The sequence below is a fragment of the Prionailurus viverrinus genome, chromosome D3 (genome assembly GCF_022837055.1).
Source record: "Prionailurus viverrinus isolate Anna chromosome D3, UM_Priviv_1.0, whole genome shotgun sequence".
Taxonomy (NCBI): Eukaryota; Metazoa; Chordata; class Mammalia; order Carnivora; family Felidae; genus Prionailurus; species Prionailurus viverrinus.
In genome coordinates, this window is record NC_062572.1 from 82906515 (window position 1) to 82931975 (window position 25461).

At 46.9% G+C, this 25461-nt stretch overlaps 1 protein-coding gene across 1 annotated transcript; it reads left to right on the forward strand.

Annotated features, from left to right (window-relative positions):
* Positions 1–5451: 5451 nt before the first annotated feature.
* LOC125149593 (serpin B8-like) lies at positions 5452–23346 on the forward strand. The gene is made up of 8 exons (XM_047828704.1): positions 5452–5697; positions 9017–9175; positions 13524–13701; positions 15206–15343; positions 16783–16900; positions 18485–18627; positions 19988–20140; positions 21907–23346. Exons 3-8 carry the CDS (start codon positions 13534–13536, stop codon positions 22309–22311), a joined length of 1125 nt encoding a protein of 374 aa, XP_047684660.1. The 5' UTR covers positions 5452–5697; positions 9017–9175; positions 13524–13533; the 3' UTR covers positions 22312–23346.
* Positions 23347–25461: the final 2115 nt, after the last annotated feature.

Consider the following 25461-nt stretch of genomic DNA (forward strand, 5'->3'; position numbering starts at 1 on the left):
AGCCATTCACACAACTGCTTATGGGCAGCCTATTAGCTGTTATTCTCGTTTTAGAGAGTGATTATATACTCCAGGTTTCTTTCTTATATTCATCTAATAAAATGAAAGACTAGAGCTGTCATGAACAGCTCTTGTACATTAGTATAAGAAAATGTGTTTTCTGATATAAAATCCTGGTTCTGTATATAGGATTAAAAAAAAAAGCCATAGCTCCAAAGACAGGAATTTGTAATATATATGACATTTTATCATATGTCTATGAAACATTTTGCCTCTATCCATCTCACACTAAGTAGCAGCAAAACAAAGCCTTTGTGTCTGTGTTCTAGTAAATCAAAAGTCCTTAAACATCATAAAGGGAGACCATCATAACACTCTCAGAGACTGACAATCAGAGAATATTGAACACAATGTTTTTCAAACAAACAACAAGGAAAAAAGGATGATACTAGAAACTTCAGATGAGTGACCACGAGATTAGTAGGATAAGTTTTGCAATCACTGTACTATGTTGTGTATTTTTAAAAATTTACTTAATTTTTTAAATGTTTATTTTTGAGAGAGAGATAGAGCAGGTGAAAGTTGGGGGGGGGGGTGTAGAGAGAGGGGTGGTCAGAGAATCCGAAGCAGGCTCTGTGTTAACAGCAGTGAGCCCGACGCAGGGCTCGAACTCACAAACCATGAGATCATGACCTGAGCCAGAGTCAGTCGCGTAACCGACTGAGCCACACAGGTGCCCCCGTTTTGTGTGTTTTTTAAACATGTTTGAATCTTGGAAAAGTCTAGTTCACTAGATTTGTAAGTCCTGATTGATTAGATTTACGGAAGTTCAAATGTTTGTAAAAGTGTGTTTGTGGGGTGCCTGGGTGGCTCAGTAGGTTAAGTGTCCAACTCTTGATATTGGCTCAGGTCCTGATCTCAAAGTCATAAGATTGACTCCTCATGGGGCTCCATGCTGAGTATGGAGGCTGCTTGGGATTCTCTCTTTCCCTCTCTCTCTCTGCCCCTCCCTGCTCTCTCTTTCTCAAAATAAATAAATATTTTTAAAAAGTGTGTTTGTGAAACTTTGTAAGTTTATTTTTAAAGGTGTTTTAAAAAAATCTGACAGATTATGTCATCAATCCTTAAACATTAAGAAAAAATGATTTATTTCCTGTGTAGGTAGTGTGCCTTAATGTTTGAGAAAAAAATTTTTTTTTACTCGATCGACAAAAAATACGTCGCCTGTTAACTTAGGTATAAAGGTAGGGAAAGTTGTTCCCTGCTTCTGAAATTCTACCTTGCCAATGAAAATCCCACAAACTTTAAGGAACGACTTCCTCACCAGCAGGGTAGCAGACCAGGAGGGGAAAACTGGAGTTCATGAGTTTCTCAAATGGGAGTGAGCATGTGAGAAAACATCCACAAGGTTTGCCTGATCTGTAGAACATTTAGGAGGGGCACATTTGCCGTAGAAAACTAGAAAACTAGAAAACCTAGAAACTAAAGAAATGGGGAAGAAGGCAATATGAAAATAAGGAAGAATGGTGTTATACGAAAAAGGAATGCATTCATAGGACACTGTTTAACTTAGCGATGAATACTATTTAGTTGTGGTAAAGTAAACAGGGAAAGTGAGATAGTGTGAGTGGTGTACGAGGACTGAATCCTCACCCCCTAAATTAGGAAGGCAACAGATATCTAAAATTGTTAGATAAAAATGGTCATATATCCATATTATTTGGAATTACGGAGGCAGATACCAGGAGAAAGAACAAATGACTTGAGAGTGCCTGCTTCTGGGGAGTTGGGAGGGGTGGCTAGGAACTTATTGTCTTTACAAATATCTCCTCCAGCACTGTACTTTTTCAGCTAAGTGTATGCACATTAATCTGTCAAAAAGTTAAGAAACCCTAAGATAAACATAAATAACATAAAATTTCCCCATTGCCCAGAAACAGGTGATGTACAGAATTTCTTTCTTTCTAGTCTGTCTATAGAATTATGCTCACATGTAACGGTATTCCTAATTTACACTTAATATCACTCCCATGGCAATACTGTTTTTTTCTACAAGATACGTTAGTATCCTACCATGGATGTGATACAATCTAATCTGTTCTCTGTTGGGCATTTGGAGGTTTTTTTCTGTGCGTGAGAAGTCAAAGATGAAGTGGTCATCATTCTGCACAATATTCTACTCCATATCTCTGAGTTTTACTTTCAGTGAAATTCCTTGAAATGCCAGTTTTGATTCAGAAGGTATAAATGTTTTCATGGCAATTTCTTCTTTCTTATTTCACCCATCCTTCTTTTCTTTTCTTTCTTTCTTTTTTAAAAATTCAATTCTAAATTCGAAATCAGTAACTGGTATCCAATTGACAGCATTGCTGATGGAGAGTAAGAAGTCATGCACATATGGGATGCCTGGGTGGCTCAGTTGGTTACGCATTTGACTCTTGATTTTGGCTCAGGTCATGATCTCACGGTTCGTGAGATCGAGCCCTGCTTCAGGCTCTGTGCTGACAATGGGGAACCTGCTTGGGATTCTCTCTCTCCGTCTCTCTTGGCCTCTCCCTCACATGTGCTCCTTCTCTCTCTCTCTCTCTCTCTCTCTCTCTCTCATAATAAATGAACTTTTTTTTTTTAAATAAAAAGTCACATCCATCTTATCTTACCAGCATTGGAAATGTATGGTTATTATACTTGCAAATTTGTATGTTTTAAAAAGGCAACCTTCATCTGCTCTCCCCTACTTTTTTCTTTTTGGAAGGCCATCATGTAGCAATTGATTGAAACAGTGAACTCCAGAGTCACACAGACCTGGAAACCAGGTGGAAACCTTTGTTGCTTGGAGCCATGTGACTTCAGGGACCAGCAACTTAAAGAGTTAAAGCTCGATGCTTTGCTCAGACGTTCATGGCACTGACCTCCCAGAGTTGTCCAGATTAAATGAAGTCTTGCGAGAAAAGCTCTAGTTTAGGGTCTAGCACATAGTATGTACTCAAAAATTATTTATTATTTTCTTCGAGGTTAGCCCTTTTTTGTATGATTAGCCATTGCTTTCTTTTTATTTCCTTTTTAATTTAATTTGAGTGTAGTTGGCAAACCGTTACATTAGTTCCAGGTGTACAAGAGCCACTGTTTTTTGCCACAAATTTGCTAATGTCCTTGGCACAGGATTTCTACTAGGGTCTGTTGTCTTTTTTTTTAAATCAGCTTTTCTCTTGAGCTATTTAAGCGACATTTAAAGAGTTTTTAAAACATTTTCTTATTCTCTTATTCACCTTTTAGTTTTATGGCATCTTTTTGTCGTGGAAATCAAATACTTTTTGTCACATGTATTGACCTTTTGTGATGACTCATTGTGAATGTGTTACAATCCTCACTGACAATGTAGCAGGATTCTGCACGGAGGGTGAGGGTCGGAGGGTCGTGACCCCGAGGCTTTTCTTTCCAGGAAGCAACTTTATTCCTGCCAGCATATTCCTGCGGGCACCCAGGCTCAGTTGGTTTCATACCCAAAGAACTGAGTCCCCCACGGGAGTCCCCCACGGGAGGGGGGGTGGTCTGATTAAGTGGTCTCATGTTACAAGGTCGTGAGGGGTGTTTTCAAGTGGCCTTGAGATTTCTTTCCTTAGGGAGGGGACCCTACCACAGTAAAATCTCAATTTTGTAAATATTTATAAAAGATATCAGAGCAGACAGGTACTGCTCCCCACGGAGCTCACCTACTTACCTACCTGGATTTTTCTCTGCATTTACAGACTTTCTGACCAATTGGGCCTTTCGATTCACCTCTTCTCATTTAAACTTAAGGGCTCTCCACAACACAGGGCATTGGTGTGAGGTTAATTAATTATTTGCATTTTTTAAAAAAAAGTCTAGTGTTCCAAATGTGCTGACTTTTTCTGTGATAAGTGGCTGTTACTAGTAAAACATCTAGGAAGTATTTTAAAAAAAAAACACTGCTGATTGACAGCTGCCTTTAGGTAAAGGCATGTTTTATCTATGAATGTGAAATCAACTGCTTTTGAGTGATCATTTTGAGAACATCTATTGGGATGTTTTTCCATTGATACCTGATTTTATTACTAAAATAATGTTAAAACTGTCAAATATGGGCACTTAAAAAAAACTTGCAAATATAATTTGTAAACTTCGTAAAAATCTTCCCAAAAGAAAAGATTTGATGGGCTTCTACCTGTTCACATATTGAAAGTATAAGGTTGCAAAATTTTGGTTTGCAAAAGCAAACGATTTTCAAGAGGATAAACAGATTGTTAACATTTAGACTTCAACCAGGAATCTGCACAGTTAGTATGTGAATGAAAACCAAGTGTCAAGGTTTAGTCAATACAAACAATGATGCCTTTATCTATTTTAAATTTTTCTTTTTTTTTTTTCAACGTTTTTATTTATTTTTGGGACAGAGAGAGACAGAGCATGAATGGGGGAGGGGCAGAGAGAGAGGGAGACACAGAATCGGAAGCAGGCTCCAGGCTCTGAGCTGTCAGCGCAGAGCCCGACGCGGGGCTCGAACTCACGGAGCGCGAGATCGTGACCTGGCTGAAGTCGGACGCTTAACCGACTGCGCCACCCAGGCGCCCCAACCTTTATTTTAATCAACCCATTTCCTGAGAAGCATGTCCTTATGACAGCTATCAACCCCAATTTAGAAATAAACTGAACTTGGGGTGCCTGGGTGGCTTAGTAGGTTGAGCACTGGATTTCAGCTCAGGTCATGATCTCACAATCCCTGGGACTCTGTGCTGACAACTCAGAGCCTGGAGCCTGCTTCAGATTCTAAAATTTCTTTTTTTAGTTTTGGAAATTTTTATGTTCTATAGCGTTTATAATATGTTACTATTTAGCACATTAGCACATATAACTTCATATGGATACCAGAGACGCACGCTCAAAAACTCTCTTGATGGATGTCCTACCGAAAAGGTTTGGAAACCACTGGCTTTAAGAACCTTTAACCTCTGGGGGCGCCTGGGTGGCTCAGTCGGTTGAGCGTCCGACTTCAGCTCAGGTCACGATCTCACGGTCCGTGAGTTCGAGCCCCGCGTCGGGCTCTGTGCTGACAGCTCAGAGCCTGGAGCCTGCTTCAGATTCTAATTTTTTTTTTTTTTTTTTTTTTTTAGTTTTGGAAATTTTTATGTTCTATAGCGTTTATAATATGTTACTATTTAGCACATTAGCACATATAACTTCATATGGATACCAGAGACGCACGCTCAAAAACTCTCTTGATGGGTGTCCTACCGAAAAGGTTTGGAAACCACTGGCTTTAAGAACCTTTAACCTCCGGTCTTGCTTTTAGTCAATTTCCAAGGCGACGTCCCAAATTTGAAACTGCTCTTGAGCGCGCGCGCGAACACACACACACACACACACACACACACACACACACACACACCACGAATACTGCGCCAACCAACCCAGGCGAACGAACCGAGCCTCAATCGAGGACGCGTTCTGCAAACAGCTTCACCAGCCCCGGCGCCAGCCTCCCCCGCGAGGCCAAGTGCGCTCCGGCCCGGGCACGAGGACCGCGGGGGAGGCTGGGGCTCCTCCCGCGGACAACACGCGGAGCCCTGCAATCCGGGTCGGCTCTGAGTCACCCGCCGGAAGCCTCGCCCGAGATCTCAGCGGCCGGGAAGCGCGCAGCCGGCCAGAGGAGCAGCCGCAGCAGGAGCAGGAACGGCCCAGGTACCGGGGATGGGAGGCGCGCGGGGCCCCGGTTCCCCCCCCTCCCCCGGCGGGGGTCCCCCCGACTGGAGCGCGGCGGCGCGGGACCCGGGCGGGGAGGGAGGGAGGGAGGCGGGCGGGCAGGAGAAGGGGGAGGAGAGGACGGGGGAGGGGGGGCTGCCGGCGCGGCCCGATCGCACCGGGCGGCCGCGGGGTCGCCGCGTGGGGCGCTAAGGTGAGCGTCGGCAAGGCGGGCGGTGGCACCAGCGCGGGAGCGCGGCGCGCAGACGCGCCCGGGATAGGAGGGGGTCCCCGGGGTGGGAGTGACTCCGGGCCGGCTGACGCCACCGGGCCGCGATTTGCCAGCAGGAGCGGGAGGCCGGTGCCCCAAGCCTGGGGTGCTGTTGCGGGAGAAGGCGGGGCGGGAGCCCCTGCGAGGGTGCGTGGGAACCGCCGCAGGGGTGCAGCAGGGACACCCGGGCGCCCGGGGCAGCCGGGCCTGGAGTTTCATGGAGCCTGGGGCCAGCTCCGGGGAGGTGCTGGGTCAGCTCCACCTCCCGGGGGAATGCCTGCGGGCTCCGCGGTCCCTCCCGCCTCCTCTCTGCCTCCTCGCGCCTGCCGGGCTTCCCTCCTTCCTTCTTGTTTTCAGGTTTTCTGCCGTAGCCTTTGTCTTTCTTGTTACCTGTTTTCTTCCATATTCTTTGTCTTTCTTCCACATCTTTCTTTTTCTATTAAAATTTTTTAAAATGTTTATTTAGTTTTGAGAGAGAGAGAGAGAGGCAGAGGAGACAGGGGGAGACACAGTTCGAGTAGTCTCCAGGGCCCCAGCTGTCAGCACAGAGCCCAACTGCGGGCCTGGAACCCAGGGACCTGTGAGATCATGACCTGAGCTGAAGTCTGACGCTCAGCCAACTGAACCACCCAGGCGCCCCCTTTCACATCTTTCACCTGTTCTTTGGCTGCTCTTCCTCAACTTGAGAAAATGCTTCCTTGCCTGTTTCCACCTCGTCTGCAGCCACAGTACTTAATTTAATGGACTCCCCACTTCCCAGGTGCTCCCCAGCTGCCTTCCCACTCCTTGCCTCCCTCCCCCTGTGCTGCCTTCCTGTCCTGTTTCCCTGGGCCCCCCAGTCACACCCTCCCAGGTCTCCCAGGGCATCCCTGACTGTTGTCGTCCTCCTGTCTGACTCCTTTTTCTACCTGCAAACTCTGGCAATTCTTAAAAACTGGGTGAGTTTCTTCTCCTATGCCTTCTCTGTATGTTCTAAGTAATTTCTTCCCATTCGCCTAGAATCTTGGGCAGTCTGAGCGCTGATGGCTCCAATCTCTCGCTCTGGGACGTGTGGCCGTCTTCAGTATGGTGCGTTCCACACATCCGACTCGGGATGGATCACCTTTTTCATTCCATTTGGCTCCTCATACAAATTTCCGATGGTTCGTGGTTCACCCTAAGCATAAATTAGCTGCAAGTTCGTTAAAAGATAAACTGAGACATATTAAAAAGTTACGTTTAGGGGTGCCAGGGTGGCGCAGTCGGTTAAGCGTCCGACTTCAGCCAGGTCACGATCTCGCGGTCCGTGAGTTCGAGCCCTGCGTCAGGCTCTGGGCTGATGGCTCGGAGCCTGGAGCCTGTTTCAGATTCTGTGTCTCCCTCTCTCTCTGCCCCTCCCCCGTTCATGCTCTGTCTCTCTCTGTCCCAAAAATAAATAAAAAAACGTTGAAAAAAAAATAAAATAAAAAAAAGTTACGTTTAGGGGTGCCAGGGTGGCTCAGACGGTTGAAGGTCCCACTCTTGATTTCGGTTCAAGTCGTGATCTCGTGTCCTGTGTTCAAGCCCCATGTCCGGCTCTACGCTGACATTGTGGAACATGCTTGGGATTCTCTCTCCCTCTCTCTCCGCCCCTCCCCTGCTCCAGTATGTGCTTGCACCCTCTCTCTCTGTCTCTCTCTCTCTCTCAAAATAAGTAAATAAGTATTTTCTAAAAAAAAAAAAGTGTATTTGAGCAAGATTAATTTGGATGGGGCAGCATCCAATCTAGCAGGTGGAAAGGAGCTCTGAGGAGCTGTGCAAAAGCAAAGATTTATAAGCAGAAGGGATTGGGAACGAGGAAGTTACACGGGGAAGACATATCGCAAAAGCCCCGTTCCCCTAGGGGATGGCAGGGGTCTGTCAGGTCGTTGACCTCACTGGAGCTGGTCAGGCAGCTCCCGACTGACTGGTTTAAGATTCCGATTCTGGGAGAGCCAGAATGTAATTAGGTTAAGTCTCCGGATCTGGGGCTGAGCATAAGCAACTCCACGTGGGGCCTGTGCTCTTGTTTCTAACCAGCCTGGGCGTAGGCCCTGACCCTTCCTGCTCCCTGTCCCTCGTATGATCAGTCACCCAGCCTGGCAATGCCACCTTCCGCTCTCTGGGGCTCGCGTTTCCTCGTGGTTGGCAGCGGCTGGTCTGTGGCCGGGGTGGGTGGGCAGCTTCCCCAGGCTCAGCGGTGGGCCACTGCAGTTTCCTAAAACCCGGGCCACGCCTGTACGACATTCGTTTAAATACCATACCTGCTTTTCCAGTGCAAACTTCTTGCCCCGGCACACCCTGCCTGTCACCCAAGACCCCCTCCCTGGGCCCCACGTGCACGAACCATGCACCTGCTGCCGTCTTTCCCCCAGCCAGCCCCACCCCCGGCTGCGGCCTCAGCGGTCACCTCCCCTGTCACGGCCTCACAGAGACCCCTGGCCAGCCCCTTAGAGCCAGCTACTCCACGCCTTCTCCTGAGCTTCTAGAGAGAATTCATTCCACTTCTCCGTGGGCTTCCTTAGCACTTTGTAAAATACCCGGTTTCAGAGCACACAGCTGGCTTGAGACCACACGTTTCTGTGTGTGTGTGTGTGTGTGTGTTTGTGTGTGTGTGTCCCTAGGGTGGGAGCTCCCGGTCGGGAATTATGGCATCTACTGCTCGTTCTCCTCTCTAAACCACATAAGGAAAGTTCTGCATAAATCCTGTTTGCCTCAATCCACTTTTGGACGTGTCTGTGGGGAGGTGGAGGGAGCGAGGGGATCACAGGCATTCAGGGTCCCCCGGCGGGGGGGGGGAGGGAGCGCGACGCCTCGTACTTGCTGCCCAATCTGCTACTCTTACTGTGAGCCTTGAGGACAGTCTTTAATTGCCCTGACCCTGTTCATCAAAGAAAAACTAGCTTAATGCCGACTTATGTCACAGCCTGGAAATCTTTCCACATTGTTGTGTTTTTATGACACAACACTGAACTCCGTGGTGGCACTGGTACCCAGAGGTGTCGTTGCATGTTGTATTGAAATTCAGTCCTTTTCATGTTTATTGGGCAGGTTCCACTCTGGTTGAAGTCCAGCCCTCTCAAAGGCTTAATAGACACCTGAGGTTGGGGCACCGAGAGCCAGCGGGGGAAAGAATCATTCGGTTCTCCTGTTCCAGCTCCTGCCTCTTCACCGCTGTGACCTGGGACCCGCCCCGGAGGTGCTCTTGCGGTGAGTGTGCACCCAGTGAGTCATTGCCGTGGGACAGACACTGATGGTGAATACTCTGCTGGTGACCAGCACCTGATGGAGTGCAAGTGAAGGAAGAGGAAAGGTGGAAGAAACCAGAAGCAGGCATTTGCCATTAAGTGCAGTTAAAACATAAAGTTGGGATTGCTGTGATATCCTAGTTCACTCCTTTGCCTGTTCAGGCCGGACCACACGCACACACACACACACACACGCACTCACACTCACCAGCCTACACTTATGCTCAGGTAGGATCACATCCACATTCCTGTTTACCAAAGGCTCTCCTCCTTTGGGTCTCTTCAGCGCCACCTTCTTTGGCGGCCCAGTGCTGTGAAGGTCGCCTATCCCTTTGGCTTCTAGCTGTTTATTTTCTGAAAAGTCCTCAAATTTGAGGTGAGGGAATGTGGGGCCGGGAGTGGCCTGCAGGGAGGCTGGGCCCTGATCTGTTGTGGGACTCGCCTGCTGCAGACACGTCGGTTTCCCCAAGTCTGCAGCCCTGGGGTTCAAGCTGTGCAGCTGAAGGTTCTGGAGAGGCTTCCAGAGGAAGGAAACTTTCACTTCTGTCCTCTAATGACCTGATAAGTATAGCATACTGCCATGCAAGCTGTGTTATTATTGTATTCTCTTGGTTGATGTTTTAAAAATGTCTTTCTTTTTTTTAAAATTTATTTAATTATTTTGAGAGAGAGAGAGAGAGAGAGAGAGAGAGAGAGAGAGAGAGAATCCCAAGCAGGCTCTGCCTTGTCAGCACAGAGCCTCATGCAGGGTTGGAACTCACAAAATTGCGAGATCATGACCTGAGCTGAAATCAAGGCTTGGATGCCTAACCAACTGAGCTACCCAGGCACCCTGCTAATTCCATTTTTTAAATATTTATTTATTTTTGAGAGAGAGAGAAAGAAAGAGAGAATGAACAGGGGAAGGGCAGACAAAGAGGGAGACACAGAATCCAAAGCAGGCTCCAGGTTCTGAGCAGTCAGCACAGTGCCTGACATGGGGCTCGAACTCATGAAGTGTGAGATTATGATCTGAACTGAAGTCGGACACTTAACCGACTGAGCCACCCAGGAGCCCCTTGATAATTCCATTTTTAAAGGAATGCCTTCTAGGGATTGAGAAAGACTGACTGTCTTGGGTTTAAAACAGGAAAGAGGCTTTTAAAAAATACAATAAAACCTTGGTTTGTGAGCATAATTCATTCTGGAAACATGCATGTAATCCAAAGCGTTTGTATATCAAAGTGAATTTCCTCAGGAGAAATAACGGAAACTCAGATGATTCATTGCATAACCCAAAAATATTCATATAAAAATTATTATAATGCTGTAATATAATATTAAACCATAAAGAGAGTAGAAAATAGAAAGAAAAATGAACAAATTAACCTGCACTTACCTTTGAAAACCTACATGGCTGGTGTGAGGAAAGCAAGAGAAAGGAGGGTTATTGCGTAGGACGGCTCTCAATAAACTCTTGCCATTTACTGTATTTAACGAAACTGGCAATAAGGCGGCAGAGGAACGGGTCTGTATCTGCAGGCAGCCTGACCTAGAATGAAGCAAAGCATTCCTAAGCTTCCTCTTGTACCGAAATACAAAGGACAGTCCATAGGTGCTTTGAAGTGACAAAAAATATACCAGTGCCAGTTGTGGGCACCTCCCAACGTTCTGAAAAATCACTGATTTCTGCCAGATGCCGTTGCCTGAGCATGGGAGACGATCACCCACAATCCCGCAGAGAGAGAGAGAGAGAGAGAGAGAGAGAGAGGGAGAGAGGGAGAGAGAAAGGAACCATTGGCTCAGTGTGATCATGTGACATTCAGCATCACGTACTACTCGAATTGCAAGACATCACTCATTTATCAAGTCGAAATGTACTGGAAATGTTTGCTCATCTTGCAGAACACTCGCAGAACAAGTTCCTTGCAATCCAAGGTTTTACTGTATTTTTATCCCAACAGAGCAGGGAAACAATTTACAGTGACCCACTGTTTAAAGTAAATGCTTTAAGGAAAGGGAGAGAGGTCAGGAAGGCAGGAAGGAGTAAGCTGGGATGAAGGTCAAGGCTGGCTTGGTCAGGCTGGACTCCGATTTGGTGCCTCTGACTCAGAGTGTTCACCTAATGACTTGACATTTAGATTCATATTTTGTTTCCCTGCGTATGGGCTCTGTTGCTGGGTGCTTGCCACACCCCCCAATTTCAAACCAGATATGGTCCATGGAAAATAGTGTGTCTTTTGGAGTCTTCCTGATTCAGAGTGAATTTTCTGTCTTCCCAGTAGCTCCTATTTTAGGTCAGATCATCCTAAACCCACCCTTAAAATGTTGTGAAATCCATCCAGTTGATCTGTGTCTTTTTCTCTCTCTCTCTCTGCCCCTCCCCCACCACACTCTGTCTCTCTCTGTCTCTCAAAAATAAATAAACATTAAAAAAAAATTAAAAAAAAGGGGGGGCGCCTGGGTGGCTCAGTCGGTTAAGCATCCGACTTCGGCTCAGGTCATGATCTCACAGTTTGTGGGTTTGAGCCCCACATCCGGCTCTGTGCTGACACCTCAGAACCTGGAGCCTGCTTCGGATTCTGTGTCTCCCTCTCTCTCTGCCCCTCCCTGCTCATGCTCTGTCTCTCTGTCTCTAAAAAATAAATAAATGTAAAAAACTTTTTTTTTAAAATTAAAAAAAAAAAAGGGGAGCACCTGGGTGGCTCAGTCAGTTGTGTCCGACACGTGAGGTCATGATCTCACGGTCCTTGAGTTCAAGCCCCGCATCGGGCTCTGTGCTGACGGCTCAGAGCCTGGAGCCTCTTCAGATTCTGTGTCTTTCTCTCTGCCCCTCCCCTGCTCACACTCTGTCTCTCTCTGTCTCTCAAAAATAAATAAACGTTAAAAAAAAAATAAAAAGAAATCCATCCAGTTGATTTCACACAACATGGTGACAGAAATGTATTTATTTACAAAGATTTATTTATCTTTATTTTTTTTAAAATGTATTCTGATGGAGAGAGAGAGAGAGGGAGAGGCAGCGAGAGGAGAGAATCCCAGTAGGGCTCCATGCTGTCAGCGCAAAGCCCTGCACGGGGCTTGAACTCACAAACTGTGAGATCGTGACCTGAGCCGAAATCCAGAGTCAAAGGCTTCACTGACGGAACCCCCCAGGCTCCTACCAAGACTTATTTATAACAGAACACTGTTTATAGATTATACTAGAGAGACCAAACTGAGGGAGAACTTGCAAGCAGTAAGGGGTTTGTGTAATGATGAATTCAGGCTCTGGGTTGAGATCGCAGGTTCCGACCCAGATTGCTTGATGACCGTCTGTGGGATCTGGAAGAGGCTCATGGCCGTCGCCCAGGCTCCCTGTCTCTAGGGTTGGTCAACTGTAGTGACCTCAGGTATTGTTGGGATTAAGAGATTCCCGTAAAACCTGAGAACCTGGCACTGAGACGCGTTGGCCTTTGTGACACGAAGGGAGGGAGTCGTCAGGTCCCGAAGGGACTCTGAGCCCCTGCAGTGGTCCTGTTGCTGAGGGTGGCATTCATCCTTCAGCCCTGCGATTGGCTGCTTTGTGAATAAACCAGGGTATTAGTTTCTTATTAATACTGTAACGCCTTACCCTAAATTTACTGCCTGAACACAGTAAAATTTATTATTTTACAGCTCTAGAGGTCACAAGTCCATAATAGGCCTACAGAGGGGCGCCTGGGTGACTCAGTTGGTTAAGTGTCTGAGTCCTGACTTCGGCTCAGGTCATGATGTCACGGGTTGGTGAGATGGGGCCCGTGTTGGGCTCTTTGCTGACAGCGTGGAGCCTGCTTGGGAGTCTCTCTTCCCTCTGTGCCCCTCCTGGCTTGTGCTTTCATGCTCTAAACATACAGACAGACAGACATAAGAAATTACATCAATATAGGTCCACAGAGCTTCATGTTTTCCTGGAGGCTCTAGGGCAGAATTGTTTCCTGGCCTCTTGCAGCTCCTACAGGCTGCCTGCATTCCATGCTCCGTGGCCTCGTGTCCTTTCTGGCCTTTGCTTCTCTTGTGTCATCTCCTTCTCTGCCTCTCACCTCCTGCCTTCCTCTTGTAAGGGCCCTGTAGTTACACCGGATAATGCAGGAAATCTCCCCATCTCACGATCCTTGGTTCAGTCCATCACATCTGCAAGGTCCCTAATGCCATGGAAGATGACGAAGGGCTGGGAGATACCATGTGGATGGGTGTGGGGGCGCGGATATTCTGCTGACCACACCCAGTGGCCTCTGACGGGCTCTTGTGACTAGATGACCTAACAGTGGGCTGGGCTGATGTGCCTCCGTGTTGTGCGTTTTTTGGTGCAGACCTTTCCTGATGGATGATCTCTGTGAAGCCAATGGCAGTTTTGCCATCAACTTATTAAAAATGTTGGGTAAAGAGGACAGCTCGCGAAACGTGTTCTGCTCCCCTCTGAGCATCTCGTCTGCCCTGGCCATGGTCTTCATGGGGGCCAAAGGAAACACTGCCACCCAGATGTCCCAGGTATGCCTGCCTGTCGCAAAGGAAGAGCGGTGGGCTGCTTCTTTGCTTCCTGATGCTTTCTTCATACTCACCGCAGCTGATGGCCGCCAGTGTGGCTGGTCGGTGGCGAGGGGCACTGTGGTGAGGGAAAGAGAGCAGACATGGGCAGAAATGGGAACTATTTAAGACCCACCGTCTACCCTTAGCGTTTACAGGAGAAATCAAGTCATTATGTCATTCGCACTGGATAGGGGCATCAATATGTTACAGCAAACTTTGATAAGTAGGATAAGCTATAATTCCGTCCCCCAAGAAGTCCGAGGATTTCAACTTTGTTATATTTTAAATTTTTTCTAATGTTTTGTATCAGATTGAATTGTAGCCGTGTGAATCAACTTTCTGTTACATGGGTTCTTTCTAAGAGTGTATGATTGTGCGTGCACAAGTGCAAGATGAAAGTAACACAAACATGGACGTCTACCTCCGGAATTATTTAGAGGGAATATAGAATCTGATTGGTCTGAACTGGGTTCTGTGGGATCTGAGCTGCAAACCAAGTAGTGGCAAACACTTGAGGGGAATAGTCTTTAACCTCTTTGTACCTTAAGTTTCTTCGACGACCTTGTGAGTGTCCCAGAACATTGCCAATGCACACCGCTTTCCCATTAATAGCAGGGGTGCGCGGGCACTCTCTGGAAGTGCTCACTGGAGGAGGGGGGCTTTGGACCCGCGCCCTTGGGAGACAGAGGAACGACTTGACTTGGAAGTCACAGTCTGGTCTGGAGAACTTCTGTGAAGTTGCTGATGAAGTATTTTCTGTTGATTTCTGCTCATTCTTGTATTCCCTGGGTCGTGCTGGATTCATTCCAGCTACTATTTGTTCTGTTCTGATTCCCTCCTGAGTTATCATACCTGCCTTTCTTATTTATTTTTTTTATTAAAAAAATTCTTCTTTAATGTTTGTTTATTTTTGAAAGAGAGAGAGACAGAGCATGAGCAGGGAAGGTGCAGAGAGAGAGAGACACAGAATCCGAAGCAGGCTCCAGGCTCTGGGCTGTCAGCATAGAGTCCAACGTGGGGCTCGAATTCACGAACCTTGAGATCATGACCGGAGCCAAAGTCGGAGGGTTAACCGGCTGAGCCCCCCAGGCCCCCATCACACCCACGTTTCTAAGTGGAGAAATCTACCAGGGCAGTGGTTCACACCTAGGGGCGATTTTGCCTTCCAGGAGATGTTCACCACTGTCTGGGCTGCTTGGTTGTCGTAAATGAGAGGTGCTACTGACATCTAGTGGGTAGAGGCCAGAAATGCTGCAAAATACCTTACACAGAGCAGCAACCAAGTATCTGGCCCCAAAAGTCAGTAGTGCCCAGGTGAAAAAGGACTGTGTGAGGATTAAATCAAACTCCTTTCAAGATAGGATCCTTTGTGATTTTCAGTGCAGGCGTTTGTGTGGAGATTGCTCTTTGGGGGACCAAGATGGCGGCAGTGTTACAAGTTTGTGCCCTTGTTTTCTCTTACCAGGCTCTTTGTTTGAACGGAAGTGGAGATATTCACCAAGGTTTCCAGGCACTTCTCACGGAGGTGAACAAACCTGGCACCCAGTACGTGCTCAGAACCGCCAACAGACTGTTTGGAGAGAAGACGTGTGACTTCTTTCCAGTAAGTTGTACTTGCACATCGATGTTAAAGAAATTGAAAATAAAATAGAAACTACGAAAGAACAGAGATAAAGTATGATTCTCTTGCCTTGTAAATGTGCTCAGAATTGTACTTCTGTAATTGTAATTTTGAATTTTATGTTTGCCTCTGAACTATGTCCTTTTTAAAGTTATTTTCGATAGATTCCTTCCGGATGTCAAACTCAGTATGTCCGTCCTCCTGCATCCCCATTGACTCCTCTCTTCGGTGACCACACTGTCTTGTGTGCCTACACACCTATCCCCAGTCTCACCCCTGGTTGTTAGGCTGTCCCCTGGTCTCTCAAGGCCTCTTACCTTTGTCCCCTCTTCTGAATCGCCACCACCACTGCCTGGGTGCGGACTCTCACTGTATCTTCTGCACCATTATTTTAATTCTTCCCTATGGAACTCTCCAAGTCCTGCCGGGTTCTTCCACATTCCTGACAGAGTAGTCTTTCTAAAATGAAAATTGGCTCATAAAACAGGTTTTTAAATCCGTGTGGTGCCTGTTTTCTGAAGCATGTAATTCCCAAGTTCCTTAGTCCAGGAAAAGCCTGCCATAATGCGGTAAGTGAGGTCCAAAAAATTATGCCGCACACCATGCAGATTGACGCTACCTCAGATTAATGAAGTGATCTAGGCAAACCTGGCCATCTTACTGGCTGGCAGTTCTATGGATTCTTCTGTGAGACTCAGATACCTCCCTGCCCTGGCTGCTGTTGGGTGCTACCCCATGGAAGTTGCCTGCTCTGGACTTGAGTATCATTGGAGAGAATTCTGGGTCTTCTAGGACAAGCACCGATGATCCCAGGAATCCCCTAGTTGGTGTTCATTGTTGAATGTTGGCCTGATCTTTGCGTATTGTCGTTGGGGAATACTGGGGACACAGGGAGCCACCTTCCCCTTTCCTCAGTTGCTTGGCTTCTTTCTCTCTACGTTTTCTTTCTTCTGTAGAAGCTAAAATATTTGAGAACAGGAGATGGGCGGAGGATGGGAGCCAATTGCAGGCACATTATATCTGAAACCAAGTTTTTGTGAGGTGAGTTATCTTTGGGTTTTCATGTACTGGGTACAGGCTCTTCCTGAGCTGACCTTACCTTACAGCAGTTCTGTGCATGCCTGCCGCCATCTGTGTTCTCGAAGCGTTTGTAACCGTCTGTGTGTGGATGTGGTTTCTCCCAGCCGACTGTGAGCCGCTTCAGGTCCGATGTCTTGTCTTTCCCCGGATGTCCGCCAGCTGGCACAGGGTGAGGTGTGGAGCCGGTGGTCCACACATTTTTGTCAACTGCGTGAACGAGTCTTAAGATGCAGGACGGCCCGTGCAGGAATTTATGCTGGAAATATGCTAAGAGGAAAAAATGTGTTCACCCTCGTGGGCACTTTGCTGAACAGGGTGAACGCGGTGTCCTGTGTTTGCAGGCCTTTAGGGAGTCCTGCGAGAAGTTCTACCAGGCACAACTGGAGGAGTTGTCCTTCGCAGAGGACACCGAAGAATGCAGGAGACACATAAACGCCTGGGTGACAGAAAAGACCGAAGGTGAGAGATTTTCACCGCAGTGCACCTGGCATTTTGCAGGAAAGAGAGCGAGATTGGCGGGGTTGTGGCCTCCATGGTGTTGCCCTGCCTCTCCCTCCCCCTGGGGGCCCCGCAACCAGTGACCTTCTTGTGTGTGTTTGCCAGATTTCCAGGCCAGCAATGCAATTCTGATAGTTTTCTTGGGTTTATGAGATCACGAAGTGGTGATTGCTAAAAAATACGTGAACCTAGTGTAAGGATCTCAGACCTTCTCCCCGCTGGACTGTGCTGGAAAATTGCCGAAAATTGCTTCCTCCTTGGGGCCCCGTTAATCTTCCTTCTGGGGAGGGGGAGACCCTTGCCTTGCCCTGAGGGTAGAGTGACATTCCGTGTAGGTGACAGCTGAGATAGGGCAACGTTTCACGTTTCACGTGATCTCCCTGTGGTAGTGAGCATAGCTCGTTTTTCTGCATTCCTCCCCTCCCTGGCTGATGTGACTGTGGCTGAGTTTGCTTTCAGAGCGCGACCTTTTCTCACTTTACTGCAGACTCTGGAGGTGCAGTCCCCACGGAGCCCACAGAGCTCTGAGTACAGAGCTCAGTCTTTCTGGTGTGTGCCCAGCGCATGTGAGGCGGCAGCCATGATTACACTGAAAGCCAATGAAATAATGACCGTCGGAAGGGCAGAGCGTTTCACATTTTCCTACGTTGTATGTGCAGTGGTCTCTTGCTCTCCAGTTGATCCAGCAGTAATGGGTCACGAGGGGAAGCTGGAAGGTTCTCCATACGCTACTCTCCCTACACCACTCACTTCCTCTTCGTCACATTGACCATCAATATGTTTCCCCCAAATACCAGAGCCAGAGGGGGCATTGGGGTTCACTTTGTCCCCGGTCTCATTGGATAACTCGGTTTGGGCCCCTGTATTGCACCCCTTAATTCCTTTACCCCATGCATGCCTTCAGGAAGACTGCTTTCACCCATTTTCAGGTCTGTATTCCTTCATCCTTTGGAAGCTTCTCCCCACCTAAATGAGATTTGAAGGTTGGCCTAGAGCAGTGATTCTCAGAATCAGCCCCTGGGTACCATCTGCCAAAGGCTGAAGATACTTGGGTTGTTACAGTTGGGTTAATGCTGTCTGGCTTAACATCCCACAATGCACAGGACACTCCCCACCACAAAGAATTATCTGGCTTTACGTGCTAGTAGCGGCATGGTTGAAAAATTATGGCGCCATGGCTGGGAAGCTTACCGTCAGACTCCGGGCTCTTGGGTTATTTTCTCAGCTCAGCCACTTGCCACCTGTGGGTCTTTGGCACAGATGTCAGGCAAATGCTCTGGCCTGAATTTCTCGATCTATACTGTGAGGGTAAAACGATAGTCGGCCTGCCTGCTTCAAGATCGTTGTTTAAGGACGAGCAATACCCTGTGTATGTGCACAGCACTGCAGTGCGTCGCCCTGTCCCTCAGGTGGCCAGGAAGACAGGATTCCGGCCTGGCTGTCAACCAAGCCAGGCTTCGTATGTCAAGAGGATTGTGGGAAACAATGTTTATTCCCCTCCCCTCTCCCCGCAATAGCGATCAAGTTCTCTCGTATTCTTTGCAGGTAAGATTTCAGAGATACTGGGTCCTGGGACAGTTGACCCACTGACGAAGCTGGTTCTCGTGAATGCCATCTATTTCAAAGGAAAGTGGAACGAGCAATTTGACAGAAAGCACACAAGGGGAATGCCCTTTAAAACCAACCAGGTAGGGAAATATATTTTCAGGTGTACTACGACTTAAAATAATACGCCGGGAAAGATTGTGATTGAATGGAAAAAAATAATGTATCTCATACTATATTTCTGAATGAATTTCATGCCCCCTTGTATCTTTTATTGGACAGGGAAAGAGAGAAGCTGAAATCATTTTTATATTGACAGTTTTGTGTTTGCCTCCTTTGTCAGACTGATTCTTCTGTCTTGGGTCATATTAATTTGGATTGAAAGAAAATTTCTTCTGACCCTTGGAGTTATGTTTGTGTTGGACCGTCACCGTCTCTATTTACATAGACACCTTCTTGCAATATCAGTGAGAACTATGCCTGTGTGTTGCCTTATAATCAGAGCCATACAATTCCGAACACAAGGAAAAAAGAATGTTAGCAGATGTTCAGGCTGATTTTGTCTTTATTATTTTTTGGACCTTCTTAAAAAGAAAAATTGTATATGTTTACGGTGTGTGAGATGATTTTGATATACGCATTATAGTGAAAAAAGTGCCACAGTCAAGCTAAGTAACATACACTTTCCTCACATGGTTACCGTATTATTTTTGTGATGAGAGCACCTGAAACCTACTCTCTTAGCAAATTTCCAGCATTCCCTACAGTATTATTAACTGCAGCCACCATGCCACATATCAGATCTTCAGACTGAAAGCCTAACTTAAAAAATTTTTTTGGCCGTATTCCCTTTTGAGCCTGATAATGTCTGGCTGTCAGGAGCAATTAGCTGAAAATTTGACGTGCATCCACTTGGTGATAGCACATTGCACACAGATTTGAAAGTCTGGAATACATTTGATGCGAGCTTTAGAAGAGGTGGACACTGAAAATCTTGTCAAGGTCCCTCTCCAAGAAAACCAAAGCCATAAAGCCAATTATATAAGTGAGCAACTTTCCAGAATAAAAATATAACTCTCTGTGGCCCCTACATCTTTTCTAACCACATCCTTCAACCCCCAAACCTGAATATTAGTTAATCCTCCCCTTAACTTGGATAAATAATTCTTAATTATAAGGTCACTGGGAGTGCTCCTCTAATGCATCTTCCCAGAAGAGAAAAACACGGCTTCTTCCAAAAATAACGTAGGGTTTTATGTTTCTGTCTCTCTATTTGCCAATTTTATCCTCTCTCGCCTGGTAATATTTGACCTGCTGGGACAAGAGCGTGTTGTATTCAATACTAATATGTAATAAAGAAGATCTTCCATCTATCAGCATAATGCACAGAAATCATAATCCTGTTATACGTACCTAGGGGTTCTGCAAATTAGATTTCCCTTATTTTGGTAAGCTGTGCTCCTTTTTTTCAGTAGTCTGATTTAAATTTCCTATTTTCATTAGGAGAAAAAGACCGTGCAGATGATGTTTAAGCAAGCTAAATTTAGAATGGGCTATGTGGACGAGGTGCCCATGCAGGTCCTGGAGCTGCCCTACGCGGGGAAGGAGATGTGCCTGGTCGTTCTGCTGCCAGATGACAACACCGATCTCGCCGTGGTAAGGAAGCCCTTGCCAGTGGGCCTGAGGGTCCATGCAGGCAGCCGGCGCTCATGTCTTTATGCCCGTCGACCAGATAGCATTTGAGGAATTTCCAGTATAGGGTTATGAGGAGTGGCCGAACATCATCTCAGGTCTTGGGTGGACATGTGTTGGCCTTTCTGTTGAGTATCTACCTAGGAATGGAATGGTTGGTGAGGACACATTCTGATGAAGCTAAGAAGAGAGAGTTCCAGAAGAGCCCTGTTCTCTATTCTGAAGGGAGGGGCTGGTTGAGGTCTCAATAATTTTTTTTTTAATTTTTTAAATTAATGTTTTTTATTAGAGGGAGAGAGAGTGCAAGCAGGGGAGAGGGGCAGAGGGAGAGAGAGAGAATCTCGAGCAGACTCTGGGCTTAGCGCAGAGCCCAGAGCGGAGCTCGATACCACAGCCCCGGGCTCATGACCTGAGCCGAAACCACGAGTCGGATGCTCAACTGACTGAGCCACCCAGGCGCCCCGGAGGTCCCAATAATTACTGAACAAAAGGACTAGAAAAGGAGGAGGATTGATCTGGGCAGTGTTTCTCAAACATTAATGTGCATAGGAATCTCCTGGGGATCTTGCTAAAATGCAGATTTTGATGCGGGGGGGGGGGGGCATGGCCTGAGATCTTGCATTTCTAACAAGATTCCTGATGTCCCCGATGCTGCTGGTCAAGGACCGCACTTTGAGTAGCAAGCGTCTCAAGGACAGGCGAAGAATTTCCCTTGGCCGGGAGGAGAGGGACGTCTTCCCATGAGAGAAAAGGAACACAGTTCAGGATGGGAGAGAGTCAATTTGTAAGGAGGTGCGGGACCAGTCGCGAGCGTGTTATCTAGCTCTCCGGGGTTGGGGAAAGGCTTCTTTTCTAACACTTGCTGATTCCCGTGGCGTCCGTCACGGATGAGATCTGTCGTGGCCGCGTAAGGAGAGAATTGGGAGAGTCTGGGAAACAGAGCTGATGTCCAGACAGCCATCACTGGAGAGGGGCACTCACCTGGGCTCCAGGTGGTGAAGAGAAGGGGGACAAGCTCTGCCCACCTCCGCTGCCGGGCCCACGTGGAGATGCCAGGGCCCAGCCCCGCTGCACACAGAGCCAGGGGCCAACACCACAGAGGAAACCCTGCAGCCAGCCAGTCTCGCTCTCTTCTCCTCTGTTTCTTTTTTCATCGTGGACAAACAGAATGAGTGATGAGGCTGGAGGTTTGGAAACGAACCCCAGGGCAGGCAAGAAGACAAACACGAATGCCAGAAGCAACGGTCTTGTTGAACTCTCCGTTTCTGCGCTCCCCTTCCCCAGAAGCCGCGTCTCCCTTCCTGTTCAGATCGTCCCCGGTTTCCCCCTCTTTGACCCGTCAGAGTTCCGACCCAAGCTCTGTCTCTTTTTTGTCCGACCGTCTCTCTCGTTCACAGTAGTGTGCATCGCACGAGTACAATCGATTGGTCATGAGAGCTTTCTAAACGAAAACATATTTGAAGTGAGTTTAGTACGGATAGTTAAAAAAACCCCACACACCTCCCCTGTTTCAAGTGTTTCTTTTTTTGTTTTAGCTGTTTTCCTCTTATATCCATAGAACAGGGAAAAAGATGAGAATTTGAGGGGAAATCTTGGTGTGTTTACAAGAGGAAAATGTCTGTCGATTGTCTTGGGCCAGAACTCATGGCATCGGGGAGGGGAACTGAGTGGGGACATGGGCACCAGGCTGTTGTGTTTACATTTGAAGATTTGACTCCTCATTATTTCAGGTGGAAGAAACACTTACATACGAGAAGTTCAGGGCCTGGACAAATCCGGAAAAGATGACTGAGGAAAAAGTTCAGGTTTTCCTTCCCCGATTGAAGCTGGCGGAGAGTTACGACTTGGAGTCTTTTCTTCGAGGTTTAGGTATGACCGATGCGTTTGAGGAAGCCAAGGCAGACTTTTCGGGAATGTCAGCAAAGAAGAATGTGCCTGTGTCCAAGGTCGCGCACAAGTGCTTCGTAGAGGTCAATGAGGAGGGCACAGAGGCGGCCGCGGCCACGGCCGTGGTCAGGAATGCCCGGTGCTGCAGAATCGAACCAAGATTTTGTGCAGACCACCCTTTCCTTTTCTTCATCACCCACCATGGCACCAACAGCATCTTGTTCTGCGGCCGGTTCTCTTCTCCGTAAGGAGGGGCGGTTCCCGTGTGCACACGTCTTCCCTTCTGCCCACCTGGCTTTAAGCAGATTCCTTGTGACCCAATTGGTACGGTGCTGTGAATGCCAAAATAAAGTGCGTGCACCCGGGAAGTGTGTGAACGTCCTTACCGAATATTCCCCAGTCACTGGGAAAACTGAGGCGTCAGGTGTGTGACATTTGGGGCTGAGAAGGCCATGCTTATTCTGGAGGGTTCGGGGAGCTCCTCTTCCTCAGTGACTCTGCCCACATCTGCTTATCGGAGGATGGCCCGCTCCTCTCAGTCTGCTCTCGCTGTTTGTGGGTGTTAAGGATTCCCAAACCAGCCCTCCGTACGCTTTCCTGTCCTTCAGTGACCTCGAAGCTCTGCCCACCTTCGCTGCCGGGCCCACGTGGAGATGCCAGGGCCCAGCCCCGCTGCACACACAGCCAGGGGCCAACACCACAGAGGAAACCCTGCAGCCAGCCAGTCTCAGATAAGCAGCCGAGATGAAGTGTCTCTCCCCCAACGTCGCACAGACCACCCTGTGGTCTCGCACAGTCCCTCACGAAGGCAACACCTTCAGATCTTCTTGCCATAACCCTTCAGGCCTGAGCTCGGAGGCAGAGCTCTGACTGTGCCGTGTGGTCCTCTCCGTTCTGAAGCACCGTCGCTGCCTCTCCCTGCCCCACAGGGACCTTCGCAGGAAGCACCTGCCAGGAGCAGAGTCCCTCTAGTTCATCACCTGTGCTCACATGTGTCTCCAGCACATCTAGCTTACAAACGGGCCTCCTGCAGTATTCTTTTGACTCAAAAAATAAATTTGTATTATGGTAGCAATTTGGAAGCTGTTGAAAAGTCCCAAAGAAAACTGGAGTCACCCATAATCACCACTGTTAAATCAGCACTGTTAAATCATGATGAGTGACATATATCCTTCCCTGTTCTGTGTATGCAAATGCAAATTTAGAAACGTCTTAGCACAAGTTAATCATCTGCTTTGGTAGCTGTTCCTACCCTTACTTGGTATAAACTTTCCTCAAGATAATTATGTCATCAATTTCATGGGTCCTATTCTAAGGCTCTATTTTCTTCTATTGGATCTGCTTTTAGACAATTTAGATAACTGAAATGATTTATGATGTATACCGTACTCTTATGTGACCATACTAAATATTTGCTCACATCCTTCATATTTTAGAAGAAATGTTCCTAAAAAGTACTGTCAAGATAAAAGTTGGGCACATTTTGAGACTTCTTCCAAATTAGTCTCCAGAACGCCGTAAGGATTTATAACCCCCCGTTCATCACCATTTACACTACCACTAGCTGTGGATGGCCATTTTCTCTTCCTTTTTTTTTAATGATTCGTTATTCCTGACTTCTGTTTTGGATTCACAGTTCACAGTTACTGTAATGTGAACCATCCATATTATAGTTCTTACTTAACGATTCATCAAGCTAGAATATGTTCTCTGTTAGGTCACATTCATTTTAGGGGCTATACTTTCCAAAGAAGACTCGGTCGAAAGTTAATCCACAGGACTAGAAGGCCTGCATCTTTTAGTTTTAATCTCATTTCCACCTCTAATTTAAAAGAATCTGCAACCTTTATTGAGGTACAATTTACACAGAATAAACTTTACATATTTACAATGTACAGGTTGATAGGTTTTGACACATGTAGGTACCCATGAAACCGAACCAATGAACAAATGGCCAGGTACCAGGCCAGGGGAGGCCTGTCAGGCAGTCCTCTAAGGTCTCCACACTGACAGTCCCTACGACTGGGCCAGGAGGTGACTTAGGGAGACTCGCCAACTTTTACCCAGACCTCCTTGCTTTCCAAATAAAGCGGAGTAGGGGTCAGGTTGAGATCCTTCTTCTGTCCCCAGAGGGGACAGAAGCAGGATGTCAAGGTCAGAGGTCAGTGGCCTCAAATCTCTGGGCAGGGGTTAGCTTGGGTCTCTCTAGTAAAGTGGAAATGTTCTATACAGCTGATGTTCCATATAGCTGAAACCCGGCCCAGATGGGGTCTCAAAACTGCAAAGGTCCTCGGAGGGCCCCTCTGTGTCCCAAGCATAACACCCAGGAACTAACATGAAAAGTGATGATGAGAACAGGATCCAACTCCATAGAGTTGTTGAGAGAACTTACTGGGCATGTAAAAAGGTAGGAACCACACCTGGCATAGTATTCTGGACACAGCATATAATCGGTGACTCATTATTAGACAAGTCTCACTTGCATTTTTGTGCATCTAAAAAGCAATAATTAGGAATGTAGTTAATTTTGCACTAAAAAATATAGTGTTCTCAGTAATAATTAATTCGAGATAAGTAAGGCTGTTACAATGAAAATTAAGAAATGCTAGAGAGGGGCGCCTGGGTGGCTCAGTCAGTTGAGCATCTGACTTCGGCTCGGGTCATGATATTGCTGTCGGTGAGCTCGAGCCCCATGTCGGGTTCTGTGCTGACAGCTCAGAGCCTGGAGCCTGCTTCCCTGTCTCTCTGCCCCTCCCATGCTCGTTCTCTCTTTTCTCTCTCTCTCTCTCTTTCTCTCTCTATCTCAAAAATAAATAAATATTTTTAAAAATGCTATAGAAAGTCATTAGAGATGACCAAAAGAAATGGAGAGATTTCATACCATGAATAGAAAGACCTTGAGTTGAAAAGTCATCAGTTTTCCCTCACTTGTCCTGTAGATGTAATGTGATTCTAATCCAAATTCCAGCAATGTTTTCTGTGGATCTTGACGAGTACATTGAAAGATTTATATGAATAAGCAAAGGGCCAAAAATACCCAGCACCCTCCTGCAGAAAGAGATCAAGTTGCAGAGCACCGCTGTACCAGATATTGTAGCTTATGATAAAGTTTTAATAATTCCGTGTGGTGTTTACACGGGGATAGACAAAGAGATTAATGGTACAGAATAGAGCTCGAAAGCATATTCACATATGAAAATGGAAATGGGATAGAACTGGCATTAGAGGGCAATAGGGAAATGCCAACCCAAGATAATGTGCTGGGACAACTTCCTTATATAAAAGAAAACAAAATTGATTACTGAGCGATTAAATACCAAAATACGAAAACCAAATTTTGTGAGCTTTTCAAGAAAACATAGCAGAATATTTCATGACTCTCAGGAAGGGATAGATTT